At 38.6% G+C, this 16,287-nt stretch overlaps 1 protein-coding gene across 17 annotated transcripts in view; it reads left to right on the forward strand.

Moving 5' to 3' along the window:
* LOC143028642 (uncharacterized) overlaps positions 1 to 16,287 on the forward strand; it is a 614,584-nt gene that overhangs the window by 503,483 nt on the left and 94,814 nt on the right. For all 17 annotated transcript variants that reach the window (XM_076191067.1, XM_076191062.1, XM_076191063.1 and 14 more), the window contains 3 exons: positions 10,705 to 10,865; positions 11,127 to 11,382; positions 13,863 to 14,169. In XM_076191067.1, the coding sequence (XP_076047182.1) occupies positions 10,705 to 10,865; positions 11,127 to 11,382; positions 13,863 to 14,169 (724 nt within the window). The remainder of the gene's footprint in view (positions 1 to 10,704; positions 10,866 to 11,126; positions 11,383 to 13,862; positions 14,170 to 16,287) is intronic.

Genomic DNA, 16,287 nt, shown 5'->3' on the forward strand with positions numbered 1-16,287 from the left:
GGGTTCTGTATTAGCTCCAATAATGTTTGCCATATATATAAATGACATGGATGAAGGTGTGGAAAGTTAAATGAACTTTGCAGATTATGCAAAACTAGTAAAGAAAGTAAGTACAGAGGAAGATTGTCAATCACTACAAAATGACCTGGACAAAGTCTGGAAATGGAATTAAAAGTGTGAGGTGAACTTTAACATAAAAAATATAGTAAAATGGAATTTGGAAAAAGTAAATGTAGAATAATGGGAGAATATTAAATTGGTACAAAGGAAGTAAAAAAGTAAACTTGGAAAAGGACCTAGGAGTAACTATATCAAAGACATGTCACCAGACAAACATATCATCAAAATAGTCAGAGAAACATTCAATTTACTAAGATCAATGAAAGTGGCCTCTGATTACATGGATGAAGAAATGGTAAAGAAAATATTAATTACATTGATAAGACCAAGATTGGACAAATGCCAATATTGTACCAATATATATAGGGGGGAAACTTGGAAGACCCAACAAATTACAAACTGGTCTCCCTTACAAATACAGTAGCCAAATTTGTGAAAAAGTTATCAAAAATAGATGGAAAAAACATTTAGAAGAGAACAATATTCTAAACACGAGACAGTTTGGATTCAGACAAGGAAGATCATGTACAAAAGTTCTTATCTGTTTCTACTCATGACTACTAGATATAATAGATGAAAGAGACGGATGGGCCGATTGTGCTTTCTTAGATCTACAAAAAACTTCTGATAAAGTGCCACATAGAAAACTATTAAGAAAACTGAAAACCATAGGAGGGGTAAAAGGTAAACTACTGGAATGAATGAAGGATTTCTTGCATGGAAGAAAAATGATAATAGTGCTCAGAGATAAGAGTTCTACTCGGGAAGAGGTGATTAGTGAAGTTCCATAAGGATCAGTACTGGCCCCGATAATGCTTGCTATTTATGTAAATGACATGGGCGAGAGTATGAACAGTTATATGAACTTCTTTGTCCATGATGCAAAGTTGTTGGGAAAAGTGAGCACTGAAATAAACTGAGTCGCTGCAGAAAGATCTGAACAAAATTTGGAAGTGTAGTCAGAAGTGGGAAGTGGACTTCAACATCAAGAAATGTAGTATAATGGAATTTGGAAAAAGTAAAAATAGGATATCAGGACAATATAGAATTGGTGAAAAGGAAGTAAAGAAAGAATGGGATTTGAAAAAAGACCTAGGAGTAATTATCCCAAAGGATATGTTCCCTGATAAACAGATAACAAAATTGTCAGAGAAACCTACACCTTGCCAAGATCAATAAAGGTGGCATTTACTTACTAGGATGAAGAAATGGTGAAAAAAATACTAGTCACACTGATAAGGCCAGTGACACTATGGTCACCCAGTACCAAAGAATATAAGGAAAATTGAAAAATCCAAAGAGCAACTATGAAGATGGCCCCCACACTTTCAGAACTGTCATATGAAGGGATTGTCAAAACTAGAGTTAACAACCCAGGAACAAAGAAGAGAAAGAGGAGACTTGTTGACCATCTACAGGATCATAAGATGTATAAAACTCCTTGATAGAGAAGACTTATTAAATTGGGATAGAGAAATACAAGGGGACATGGAAGGAAGCTCAAAAAGAACAGTTATAGAGGAGATCTGAAAAAGAACAGTTTTCCCCACAGAGTGGTGGACGTATGGAACAAACTGGACGAAATGATAGTGTGTGCAAAAACTATACACGAATCTAAGAACAATTTAGACTCTGTGAGATACAAGACCGGGACACCACAAGTGTAGTTCCCCTTCCCGTGAGATACAACTAGGTAAATACACACACACACACACACACACACACACACACACCATTGTCTGCTAAACCTGGTTTTTTGTGAGGAGAGCAAAAATCCAGGTTTAGCAGATACAGATTGTAGAAATGAGAAAAGTGGTCAATCTCTTGAGATCATTGAATGTGACAAAAGCTTCAGGACTTCACAGGAGGGATCTCAAACTGGATACTTAAAAATGTAGGGAACAACTAATGCACTAGATCCACAGTCTTATTACATGATCACGGAAAGAAGGCATTGTGCCGCTTGATTGGAAAAGGGCAAATGTGGTGCCAGTTCACAAAGGTGGAAACAAGACACCACTAAATTATAGGCCAGTATCACTAACCAGGATGCTCATTAGCTGAGCGGGTTAGGGCATCATTACTTGTGGTGAAAGTTGAGGTGATGATGCTTCGAATCCTGCTCTGGGAGAGTTGAACTATGGGCATGGTTCATTAAAATTCATACTACAAAATCAACTGTAAGGGGCACCATCCAAGCCTCCAGGTAGGGGGTGTTTGTGACACTAAGCCAAATCATCACTAACCAGCACACTAGTGAAATTATGTGAAAGGATTGTGAAAGATGAACATTCTGACAGTTGGTTTGACTTCAGATCTGGAAGGTCATATGTGTTGAAGCATTTAAGCTTTTACTTGAGAGTGATTGATGTGCTACAAGAGAGAGAGGTGTGTGTGAATTGTGTGTATCTTGATCAAGAAAAGGCATTTGATAAAGCACCTTACAGTCGACTTATGTGTGAAATTGGAGCATGTTGGAGGCCTGAAAGGCAAACTACTAGAATGTATGAAAGCCTTTTTGAAGAAAAGATACATAAGGACAGTAGTAAAGGACAATATGTCAAGCTGGAGGGTAATAATAAGCAGAGTTCCATGAGGTTTAGTGCTTGCACCAATAATGTTTCTTGCCTAAACAAATGACATGCTAGAAGGAACAACAAGCTAAACCCTCATGTTTGCAGATGATGCAAAAATCATAAGAAGAGTAAAAAATGAGGAGGACGGTGGAATATTGCAAAAATATCTACATACTATTTTTGCATGGAGCCAAGAATGGAAAATGAAATTCAATACAAAAAAAAAAAAAAAAAATGCAAAGGACTGGAAATGAGCGATAGCAGCAAAAGGCCATCCTCAAACTATTCTTTGTGAAGTGAACCCATTACATAATCAATAGAGGATAAAGTCTTGGGAGTGTTGATAAAGACAACATGTCACCTGACAGGCATATCAGCAGGATGGTGGAGAGACATATGGACCAATGCAGATGATTAAAGTGGTCTATTATATGGATGAAGAGATGATAAAACTTATTGAAACCCTGATACATCCAAGACTGGATATTCGTCAGTAATATGGTCCCCACACAAGAGTCAAGGATATAAGCAAGATCGAGAGGAATACAAAGGGCAACAACCAAACTGGTCCCCAGCCTAGCAGTTGAAACAAATGAGAAAAACTAAGCACTGGGCCTACCAACTTTGAAAGATCGAAGAGAAAGAGATGACTTGATTACAGTATTCAGGTCACTAAAAGGGATAGATTGCATTGATAGAAGCTGATTAAAGATGGGGGGGCTTTAAAAGGTCATAAAAGTAAATTAAGAAGGACCACATGTGGAAAGGATCTGAAGAAATACAGTTTTCTGTATAGATGTATAAATATGTGGAATAGCCCAAGTCAAACAAGTTCATATCTAAATATGATAATTGGAAATCATAAGGGACCCAATAAAGAATCTTGACATCAGAAAGTCATATGGGCCTGATGGAATAGCAAACTGGATATTGAAAGAATGTATAGATGAACTTACAGACAAAATACACAAGATAATTGACTTCTCACTCAAAGAAGGAAAAGTACCACAAGATTGGAAAAATGCAAATATTGTACCAATATATAAAGGAAGAGAAAGAAAATCCACCTTACAAGCACAATTGCAAATATACGAAAGTTATTAAAAATAAGTGGATAACAACAACTAAGCCCCAAACAATTATTTAGAAGAGAAAGATCATGTACTACAAACTTAATATGCCTTTACTCAAGATTAATAGAAATAATACAAGATAGAGGTGGTTGGGTAGATTGCTTTCTTGGACTTACAAAAGGCTTTTGACAAAGTACCATACAAAAAACTAGAAGGCATGGAATGTTATATGAACTTCTTTGCAGATGCAAAACTTAAAGAGACTAAGTACAGAGGAAGATTGTAAATCTTTTCAAGAAGACCTGGACAAAGACTAATTAGGTAAATACAACTAGATAAATACATATAGAAAACTTTGAAAGAAAAAGGCAAATATATATCAAACTAAGAAATGAGTATGTAAAAATATGCAAGGAAGAAAAAATAAACCATGAAAAAGACATAATAGAAAAATGCAAGGACCAACCTAAACTATTTTAAAAATGTGTAAATGAGAAACTAAAAGACAAACATGAAATAGTGAAACTGCACAAAGGAAATAAAGAATATATAGATGATGTAGAAATGGCTAAAATTATGATCAAACATTTTAAATCTGTATTCACAATTGAAAGCTCACAAAATTGGGAGGAAGGACAGAGAGAAAGATCCCCCACAATGAAAGAAATAATGGTGACACAAAGAAATAAGGGAACAAAACCTTGATGTCAGAAAATCACACGGGCTGGATGGAATTTCAAATTGGATATTGAAAGAATGTATAGATGAACTAATGGACAAAATACACAAGATAATTGATTTCTCAAATTTCTCACTCAAAGGAAAAGTACCACAAGATTGGAAAAATACAAATATTGTATCAATATACAAAGGAGGGGACAAAGAAAATCCAACCAACTATAGACTGGTCTCCCTTACAAGTACTATAGCAAAAATATGTGAAAAAGTTATCAAAAGTAAAAGGATTAAGTACTTGGAGGAAAACAAAATACCAAATCCAAAACAATTTGGATTTAGATGTGGAAGATCATGTGTCACAAAGTTAATATGCTCTTACTTAAGGCTAATAGAAATAATTCAAGAAAGGAGACAGATGGGCAGATTGTGCCTTCTTAGATTTACAAAAGGCATTTGACAAAGTACCACACAAAAAGCCAAGAAAAATTTAAACAATAGGTGAAATACAAGGAAAGTTATTGGAATGGATGAAATATTTCTTGAATGGGAGAAAAATGAGGGTGGTACTCAGAGATGAGAACTCAAACTGGGAAGAAATGATAAGTGGCCACACTTTGGACACCTAATGCTATAAAGAACATAAATTAGAAGAATTCAAAGAGCAATGGCAAAGATGGCACCAACACTCTCCAAATTGACATATGAACAAAGATTGTCCAAACTGGAACTACCAACCCTGGAACAAAGAAGAGAAAGAGGAGACCTGCTAACCATCTACATAATTATGAAAGGGATGGAAGTCCTTGATAGAGATTACTTAGTAAAGTGGGATAGAAGAAAAACAAGAAGACACAAAAAGAAACTTAAAAAGGATAGTTACAGAAGAGATCTGAAAAAGAATAGCTTCCCACACAGAGTGATAGATATCTGGAATAAACTGAATGAGAAAACAGTGAGTGCAAAAACTAAACAAGAATTTAAGATCCAACTGGATGCTGAAAGATACAAACGTGGGTCACTACAAGCATAGCTCTCTTCCTTTAAAATACAACTAGGGATAGTAAGTACAAAAAAAGACTGTGAATCACTACAGAGAGACCTGGACAAACTCTAGGAATGGAGCCAAAAGTGGGAAGTGAACTTCAACGTCAAGAAATGTAGTATAATAGAGTTTGGAAAAAAGAAAAGAAAAGAAAAAAAGAATATCAGGACAATATAAAATTAGTACAAAGGAAGTAAAAAAGAAGTTAGCTCCAAAAAGGACCTAGGAGTAATTGTCAACAAAGATATGTCACTAGACAAGCATATAAATGAAATAGAGAAACCTACAATTTACTAAGATCAATAAAGGTGGCTTTTAATTACTTGGATGAAGTAATGGTAAAAAGATTATTAGTCACACTGATAAGTCCAAGCTTGGGGTATGCTGTGACATGGACACCCAGCACAAAAAAGAATATAAAGAAATTAGAAAGAATCCAAAGAGCAGTGACAAAGATGGCACCAACACTTTCAAAATTGGCATACAAACAAATATTGTCTAAACTGGAACTACCAACACTGGAACAAAGAAGAGAAAGAAGAGATCTATTGGCCATTTACAGAATCATGAAAGGCATGGAAGTCCTTGACAGAAAATTTATTAAAGTGGGATAAAAGAAAAACAAGTACATGAAAAGAAACTCAAAAAGGATAGATATAGAAGAGATCTGGAAAAAAAATAGTTTTACACACAGAGTGGTGGATGTCTGGAACAAATTGGATGAATTTTCATGAAAGTAGCAGTTGCTGACAAGACTGACAAGTTAAACACCATATGAGGACAGAGCCTTTATTTGTACAACATTTCGCTTATTACAACTTTTTCCAGTACTTGAAAAAGCTGTAATAAGCAAAATGTCATACAATTAAAGGCTCTGTCCTCATATGGTGTTTAACTCATCAGTCAAATTGGATGAAACAATAGTGTGTGCAAAAACCATACAAGAATTTAAGAACAAACTAGATGCTGAGAGATACAAAGATGGGTCACTACAAGCATAGCTCCCTTCCTGTATAATACAACTAGGTAAATACACACACACACACATGAATTGGGTAGAAAGAAGAACATAAAAGGTGTAGATGGACAGTTGCTGATGAAAGTGAAGTTGGTAAGAGGAAGATGGATGAAATATTTCAGTGATTTGTTGGATTAGAGTAGGGAAGAGAGGCTTTTATTGTGGCTGTGGGAGATGCCAGGAAATTATTGAGAGAGGAGAATGAAAGGGCTAGAAAGGAAAAGAAGATACAAATTATTAAAAGAAATGAGAGCTGGTAAGGCACCTTGAACATTAAGGGGATCCATTGCCATGTACTTTGATATCAGTCCATGAATCCTTTGCCCAGATCTCTCTTTTAGGGCACCCATGACTCCCAGGTGATTAGGTACTTATAAGGGTATATTCATGTCAGAAACAATGTGTGTTGCTGCATTGCTTCTGACCTGGACAATGGGCAGGGGACAAGGATGATCCCTTCATTCATGAGGAGCTAAGAAAAAAGGAAAACATGGGTGATGGGTGGGGGTGGGTGCATGCCTTGGCTGGCTACCTCCCATGTAAGGGGAAGTACACTTTTGGTATGTATATAGAATTCAATTTGTGTGAGCTTTTTTATGTTTTCGAGATTAAATGAGAGGGCAACCAAAGATGAGATGGATGGATGGGGTAAAAGGGGTATTGGGAGAGGGAGATGTCTGTTGAGGAAGGGAGAAGACAAGATAGGAGTGAGTGGAGAATGATTATGTATGGGTGATGCAGTGATGAATGGAAGGGAGTGGGTGGGGGGTGGGGTGGGGGGCTAGAGAGTATGTGTGAATGATATTTTGATGGAGCCCAAAGGGATTTCTCCCTGTCTTCTCTTTTTCTGCATGAGGGGATGGAGAAGGGGGGGGGGTGTCATCCATTAAATGAAGCAGTTTTGCTGTGGATATGCTTTGTTTTGCTGCATTGCTTCTGACCCAGGGCAGTGAGTGAGATACAGGGATGACCTGTCATCCAGGAGAAGCCAAGAAAAGAGGGAGGGAGGGGTGGTGAATGGGAGTGGAGTATATGGGGATTAAATGGGTGGGAGTGGATTTCTCTCTTTGACATTGGCTACCTCCCTTGTAACGGGGGAAAAGCCCTTGGTATATTTATGTATGTATGAGATTCAAGTGAGCAAGAAGATTTATAAGATTGTGTATAATTGCTTAAGTTTTGCAAAAAAAAAATGGTAAGTGTTAAGTAGGTAATTGATTTATAAAAAAGAGCAGAGGTAGTAATCTTTACCAAACCATCCAACACTCAGTTGTCACTTTTATCTCAGCTCTCTGTGAAGTCATTTCTGTCCCCTTCCCATTGCCTGGGTCAGAAATTATGCAGTGAGACGCAGCACCCCGAGAGCAGGGCCTAACACTGCTTCAGTACATGGCAACCTTCTCCCCTCATTAACTCAAGAATTTACAGAACAGACAAGAAGAAATTCTTTCAGGATGTGTCAGTTTATCGTACATTCACATTCACAATCGCTTTCTACTCACACGTGTCACTTTCTCCCTCATCAATCAATCCATTGTCCCTGGTCTCTCTCACAGGGGACCTATGGCACCCAGGTAACTTACAACTACTGGATTTGCCCAAATGTCAGTCAAAGAAGAAGTGTGTTGTTGATAGGTATGACAAGGGTGGGGCATTAAGTGTTCAGTGTCTTCCCTGTGATGGTTGCATCTAGGGGTGTTAAGTTTCATGAGCCAGATCTATTGTGTGCTGGTACTCTTACAGTGCTGGATAGTGGCCCAAATGCAAGCACACTAGTTGGGTTCTTGCTTTTTTTAGGAGGGATTTTTCTGTGGGGCTGATGTCTGTGAGGGTTTGATGGAGTAAAGGAATTTGATGGTTTGTCTTGAAGAGCTTTTATTTATTTGTTTTAGTATGGATGTATTGTTTGGTGCAGGTGGTAGGTTGTACATATTTGAGTAGTGTACTGCTGATGTTTTTTAATTCAATCAGTTGTGCTTGTAGGATGTAATGAGATGGGTGAACAGGATTGAGGATTCTTGCACAGAACTATATACCTCTCGTTTTCATTTGATGTTCTGTGGAGAGGCTTTTGGTTACTGGGTGGTTTGGGTGCATCCTGTTATTAATCTACTCTTTTGCTATATTTCTCCCACTTTTTCTCTCCTTTTCTCTCTGGCACTTCTCTTTGATTCCTAGCAGTGTCTGTTGCCTGCCTCAGCAGTCCCCAAAGCGCATCATATAAAGAGGGCAAAGTTGGTGGCTTTGGCTGCAGTTAAGCACCTCCTGGCATAGTCTCCTCACCCTTGAGATAAGCTTGTGAATAATACTCTGTTGATTACATAGACACTCAACAGATCATCTGGGGAGATTAACGTTAATTTCATTGTGGGCGAGGAATGGGAAGGAAAATAATTTAACCTCTTCACTCCGGGGCACATCTCACGTCTGGCAGCATTAGCTGCCCGACGTGTGATGCTGCGTCATAAGAATCGCATTATAAAAAATAAAGTCAGTGCTCAATCGTTCGTTCTCTTTCACCCGTGAATTTTGATAACCATAGAAAATATGATGAAGCCAGTTTAGAGAGAATGGAGGTTACATAGGTACGACTACAATAAATATAATCAAGACGCCGACGTCGGCATCATCGCGTACCCACTTGCTCCTCATGACGCTTACATAGGCGTCACCTTATGGAAGTGGTTAAGCCTGAAAAAACTGAGTAGAGAGTCTGAAGTTAATGCTCAGGTTCCATACTTGAAATTAGGGAGCTAATTGGGAACAAAACTAAATGCAACAAAAGTGTTGATGTATAAAATGTGTGTGGCATGTGGAAGTGTGAATGGGAAGGAAAATTGGTAAATGAAAAGAGAAGGTTCTGAATGTGTTGGAATTGATGCAGTTTTATGGGAGCAATTTGTGCTTAGTGACAGTACATACATATACTAAGGGCTTTTTCCCCCTTACAAGGGAGGTAGCCAAAGTCAAAGGCATAAATCCACTCCCACCCATTTCATCCTCACATATCCCACTCCCATTCACCACCCCTCCCTCTTTTCTTAGCTCCTCCTAAATGACTGGTCATCTGTACATCTTGCCCACTGCCCTGGGTCAGAAGCAATGCAGCAAGACACAGCACATCCACAGCAAGGCCACTTCATTTAATCGGTGACCCCCCTTCTCCATCCTCTCATGCAGAAAAAGAGAAGACAGGGAAAAATACCTTTGGGCTGCATCAAAATATCATTTGCATGCCCTCCCCCCCATCCCACACCCACTCCTTTTCATGTATCACAGCCTCATCCATACACAACCATTCTCCACTCACCTCTATCTTCTGTCTTCTTCCTTCCTCAACAGACATTCCCCTCTTTCCCAGTGCCCCTTTTACCTCATCCATCCATCTCATCCTTGGTTGCCCCCACATGTTCACTCCTTCCACATCTGCCTTTCACACCTCTTTTACCAATCTTTCTTCATTCTTCCCATATGTCCAAACCATCCCAATACTCTTTGATCAACCCTGTCTCCCAACTCCTTTTCCACCCATGCTCTCCTCCTCACTTCCTTGTTTCTCACTCTATCCAGCCTAGTAACCTCTACCATACTTCTCAGGCATTTCATCTTAAACACATTTAAACTCTTCCTCTCTTATGTTCCATGTTTCTGCTCATACAGTGCTGTCAGTACAATCACCTCTTCATACAATCTCCTCTTAGCATCTATTCCCAAATATCTACTCATTACACTTTTTAATCCCCCAAGGCATTTACTTGCTTCTCTCAATCTACATTCTGCCTCCACCTCCACTCCTCCCTTTTCCGCCACCTTTGCCCCCAAGTATCTAAAGCTATCCACGGCAGTAGTGGCAGTAAAATAGAATAAATTAATCATCAGGAAATGGGGAGTATGGATGGTACAAGGAGAGTGGAGAGGATTTCAGTCACTCCATTACCCCAGGTCTCTTGCAGGAGACTCGTGGCCCCCAGATAAAATATAAATGTGGAAAATCAAATGAATAAAAGACATATTGTTATGATGATCAAGGGTTCTGTTGTGATGATTTGGACATGTGGAGAGAATTGGCTAATAAAATGCATTCATACAGTGTGGACTTTTGGCCACAACTTGTGGAATATATACCAAACCTTGAGGATACTTTATATATAGATAAAATACTCTATTAGCTTTATGATTGCTTGGTTTTGTTTGCAGCGCAATGTGGACTCTCAGACATCCCCGAGTTATACCATGATGAATTCGCCCATGGCCTCAGGGGGACAAATCTCACCCAGTCAACGGATTCCACAGCCTCCCTTTTCTCCTCACAGCCAACTTACCTCTCCTCTACCCAATACACAACAATTTAATAATACGTAAGAAAATTGGAAAATTATATATATATATATATATATATATATATATATATATATATATATATAAATAATTATATATATGTAATGCATTTCTGTTCTTGCTCTTTGAAGATGAAATGCCCTAAATCTTATAAACAGTATTTTATGTATATTTAATGATATATAATTCATGTTTTAGATAATGTTGTACATCGAATTTTTCCTCATAAGTATCAAATAATAGTAATTATTATTTTATTTATTTATTTTTTCTCATTTCAGTAGTAACATGACTTCACCTATTGGTGGATTCCATGGGGGTCAAGGATCACAATTATCTCCAAGGCTTTCCCAAGGCTCACCTGCTCCCCCCAATTATCCCTCTAGTGCTCCACCTTTGCCTCAAATGTCCCCAACGGGGCCAGGGGGGCCCACCAGCCAGGGTATGCAAAGTGCGCCTGGTCAGCAAAGCCCCGTCTGGTCAACACCAAGAAATAATGTACTTTCGCCAAACACCTCGCTCAATGAACACATTTCAGTAAGATATTGGAAACTTAAAAGTGCACGTAGTACCTTAATTATTAAATTACAGAGAAACAAGGAGGTGAGGAGGAGAGTGGGGGTGGGAAAAATGTTGGGAGATATAGTTGATGAAAGAGTTTTGGGATGGTTTGGACACATGGAAAGAATGAGTGAGGAAAGATTAGTAAAAGAAGTGTGGAAGGCAGAGATGGATGGAGTGAACATGAGGGGGCAACCAAAGATGAGATGGATGGATGGGGTAAAAGGAGTGTTGGGAAAGAGGGGGTTGTCTGTTGAAGAAAGAAGAGAGAAGGGGTGAATGGTTGTGTATGGATGAGGCTGTGATAAATAAAAGGGAGTGAGTGGGGGATGGGGGGTTAAGATTATGTGTGAATAATATTTTGATGCAGCCTGAAGGGATTTCTCCCCATCTCTTTCTCTGCATGAGGGGACGGAGAGGGGGGTGGTCGCTGATTAAATGGAGTGGCCTTTCTATGGATGTGCTTTGTCTTGCTGTATTGCTTCTGAACCAGGGCAGTGGGTGAGATACAGGGATGACCTGTGATCCAGGAAGAGCCAAGAAAAGAGAGAGGGAGGGGTGAATGGGAGTGGAGTATGTGGGGATGAAATAGGTGGGAGTGGATTTATAACTTTGACTTTTGCTACCTCCCTTGTAAGGGTGAAAAAACCCATGGTTATGTATGTACATACATATACCAATGACTTTTTCACCCTTACAAGGGAGGTAACCAAAGTCAAAGGCATAAATCCAGTCCCACCTATTTCATCCCCACATACTCCACTCTCATTCACCAACCCTCCCTTCCTCTTTTCTTAACTCCTCCTGGAGGACAGATCATCACCTGCATCTTGCCCACTGCCCTGGGTCAGAAGCAATGTAGCAAGACACAGCATATCCACAGCAAGGCCTCTTCATTTAATCGGCGATCCCTCCTCTCCGTCCCCTCATGCAGAAAAACAGAAGATGGGGAGAAATCCCTTCAGGCTATGTCAAAATATAATTTACTCATACTCCCTCACCCCCCCATTCCCCACTCACTCCCTTCCATGCATCACAGCCTCATCCATACACAACCATTCTCCACTTGCCCTATCTTCTGTCTTCTCCCTTCCTTCCTTGACAGACATTCCCCTTTTTCCCAGTGCCCCTTTCACTCCATCCATCAGTCACATCCTTGGCTGCCCCCTTATGTTCACTCCCTCCACCTCTGCTTTCCACACACCTTTTACTAATCTTTCCTCACTCATTCTTTCCATGTTTCCAAACCATCCCAATACTCTTTCATGATCCCTATGTATGTATGTATTTAGTTAACTTATCTTTTTTAATGTAAATGAAAATATGGAGGTGAGTACATAGTGTTGAACACTGAAGGATGGTGTGCAAAATCCATGCAGGAGAAAGTCTATTGAGCTTGTTGATAAACATATATAGAAGAGTGCTGATGTTTTTGGTGATAGGTGACAGATGGAGGAAAAGATAATTCAGGTTAAGGGTTAAGTAATAATTAGAAATAATTATAATAAGGTTAACATGGGGTTATGATTGTACATTTTCTCTCGGGAGACCATTGTCATTCTTTGTAAAACTTATCCATGCTAATACTAGGTGAGCATTATTCATTTGATGAAGCATCATCCTATTGAAGAAATTAGTTAAGACAGTCTTAATTGCCTCTTTGGCATGGAAAGAAATGCTAATCACTGATAAGCTACTTATAAGAATTACACTTAATGGTAGATCCACAGTGTGGGATCCAACATTAATGAAAATAAAGACAACCTACAAACAGGGAGAGAGAGAAGATGTAGTAGAAGAAGAATGGGTGTGTTGTAAGGAAGAAGTGACAGTATGCAAAGAATGTGGGATGAGGATGGGAGGGTAGCATATTACAATTAGGTAAATACACTCAGCTTAATGGTGTAGTGGTACCATTCTACCTCTAATTCAGTGATCCAAATTTGAGTCCCATCCAAGGCTGAAAAACATTTCAGTATTGGTGCTTTGTGAGCTGATACTCCAAATTTGGTGAGCAAGGAGTGTGTGTGTGTGTGTAGGAGGGTAAGGTCACAACATTACCCACAAATCAGACCATGTTTGAGCTCTTGACCTATCATTTGGGAAGGTGAAAGCTAGCAATCATAAGTCCAGTACATGATCAAAGACTGGGAAGTCACAGATACCAATAATTTGTATTTTGGGATAATGTGAACACTTTTCTTGTTCAGCATTCAAGCTCAAAAGTGAATGAAAAAGGAAATAATGAAATAAATGGAAATAGAATAGGCTATCAAGTTAAATGTAAGAGAAAATGGAGAATAATAACTTGAATTTTTTAGCTTTTACTGTAATATGGAGTACACAAATGCTTCATAATAGATTAGCATAGTTAATATATGATCGATGAATGAAATAGAGCTCATCATTTTGAAGTTAGGCTGTTCAGTGTGTCTTTAAGAAGGAACTTCTTGCAGATGCAGAGAATGATTAATCGTAGTGGGGGAGGCAACTTCACAGGAACCTCCCGGCCCAGCCAGCTGTCTTCCCTGCGCTCCTTACCGAGCCCTGCATCCCGGCCATCTCCCTACCCTTCCATGGGCCCTGGTACACCTGGTACGCCTGGCGGGGATGCCTCCAGCCAGTTTCCTCCGTCTCCGCAACAGGGCCCCCCAGGCATGATGTACCAGCAGCAGCAGCAACAACAGCAGCAGCAGCAACAGCAGCAACAACAACCCCAGTTTAGACTACAAAGACAATTATCTGCACAAGCCCAAATACCAGGTAGAAGATCTGACCACTTCTGTTTGCTCTTGCATTGCATACAATGACCTGCCTGGGTACGCCTGGCCTGCCACATCTTGGTTTTGTGCCCCCCTCCCCTTTCCCCCACCTGAGGAATGTCAAGGTGATGGGTACTTTCAAGCTAATGGTGCTATTTGAAATGTTTCTGGGTGTCAGTCATATTGAAAAAGCTAGATCTCTTGCATTTGTCTTTTTCTTTTAAATTTATATGAAGACATGCCATTAATTGAAGTGGTATTTATTTAAAAGAATATTGGATAATAGTTGCCTTGTGTTGGCAAACTAGAGCTTACACGGGCAGGTATTTAACTGTAGAATTCTCTTTTGATTTGCTCCTGTACACAGTTCTCACATAATCTTTATTAATTATTTCAAGCATTATTTGTCCCTGCTAATTCCACTCAAGTCTCGAAACAGCCAATTTTCCTTTGAGTTTTTCCCCCGTAGTTAGATAACATTGGTTTGGTTACAGAGCAGTAGTTTGGTTTTGGGATATTGTGATTTTCTATTTAAGGCATGTCTAGACCCATTGTTATATTCTACCTGCAAGCCCCTCTTACCCATCAAGGTACAAAGGTTCCATCACAAGATACACTTGTTTCAATATTTTTGCATTCTCACCCTTCACCACTTCCAAGGAAACTTCCTTAGTTCCTTCCAGTGACTATAATTTGTATGACTGAGTCTCTTCATGCCACCCTCATCATCCTCAACATGGGAGTCTGTTGCCAAGACTCTCCCTTCATTGAGCCTTTCATGATTTCCATAGGAGCAGCAGCACCATAGCCAGAAGACCTTGGTGTATTACCTACACAGATCACAGATATGCAGTTGATTAACACAAAAAAAAAAAAAAAAAAAAAAAAAAAAAAAGGCAAGTTTAAAAGTATTTGATTTTAGAGTAATTTGGTGTTTGTTGACCCATCTGAAAAAAGTCTCATTAAGTGTCTGGATGAGGACACAGGACAGACACAAAAAGTTAAGAAGATTTACTCACATTGGAAGAAAAATGTAAATACACTCTTTTAGTTTCAATAATTTGTCACTGTTTTATTGTAAATGATATCTTCAAGCTTGGATTTTTGACTGTGATACGAGTAAAAATGAATGTACGAGAGGACATTGGTCGGCTTCCTGTAAACGTCAAATTTAAAGTATCTTCCACATCGGTAAATATTTACATATAAAAATGGTAACATATTATTTTCTTCAACCTCTACTGTGAATTTAATGGAATGCACCAAATTATTTAAATCTGACAAAAAAGTATCCAAATATTGATCATTAGGCCAAATGCATAATATGTCGTCAACATACCTGTACCAAACTGCATTAATTGGAAGAATGTTTGGTAATAACTCTCTTTCAAAAAACTCCATATACAAATTACCAAACATTCTTCCAATTAATGCAGTTTGGTACAGGTATGTTGAGAATATTCCTTTGGGTTGTATCATCCTTTCATCCATTTGCAATCTGTCAAAGAATTAAGTGAAATGAGGATATCTACAATATATGTTGCATTAACCATCCGGAACTCATGAAATTCACTATCCCTTTCACTTGTGTATTTTACTTTATTGATGTTTTGCAGTGGGAACTGTTTTCCTCCCCAGAAAGCTGACATTGTCAAGCTTGGTTCTACCCCCTCTGCCCCCAAAGAAAAACTTACATGAGAACATCTCCCCATCTTTATAAACATGTTGTGCCTGAGGTGTTTACTTATCCATCTTGATCTTGTGTAGCTTGTCAGTTGCACTGAGAGAACTCCAGTTTGACCTTGCATGAGCCTCATGTAATTCCATTCCAAAGACAAAACAAATAATAATTCCCTTGCTTGAGTCCAATTCCTTTGTAGTTTGGACAGTAACTATGATCTTTCCTAAAACTCCCAGTGGGATTGCCATTGCATTTCATTCTAAACAATTGTTTGGACTATTGTTCTTTTCCATTTACAAAATAGATATAATTTTTTTAGGATGGGATATTTATTTTTATTGTTATCGTTATTATTTTTGTCTTCTTTTTTTAATGAAAATAAGTTTTTAAAAGCAGCAGAAGTTTTGGTAAATAATGTGAAAGACTTTTACTTTTCCA

The sequence above is a fragment of the Oratosquilla oratoria genome, chromosome 9 (assembly GCF_046742065.1).
Source record: "Oratosquilla oratoria isolate Oo_2021 chromosome 9, ASM4674206v1, whole genome shotgun sequence".
Classification (NCBI taxonomy): domain Eukaryota; kingdom Metazoa; phylum Arthropoda; class Malacostraca; order Stomatopoda; family Squillidae; genus Oratosquilla; species Oratosquilla oratoria.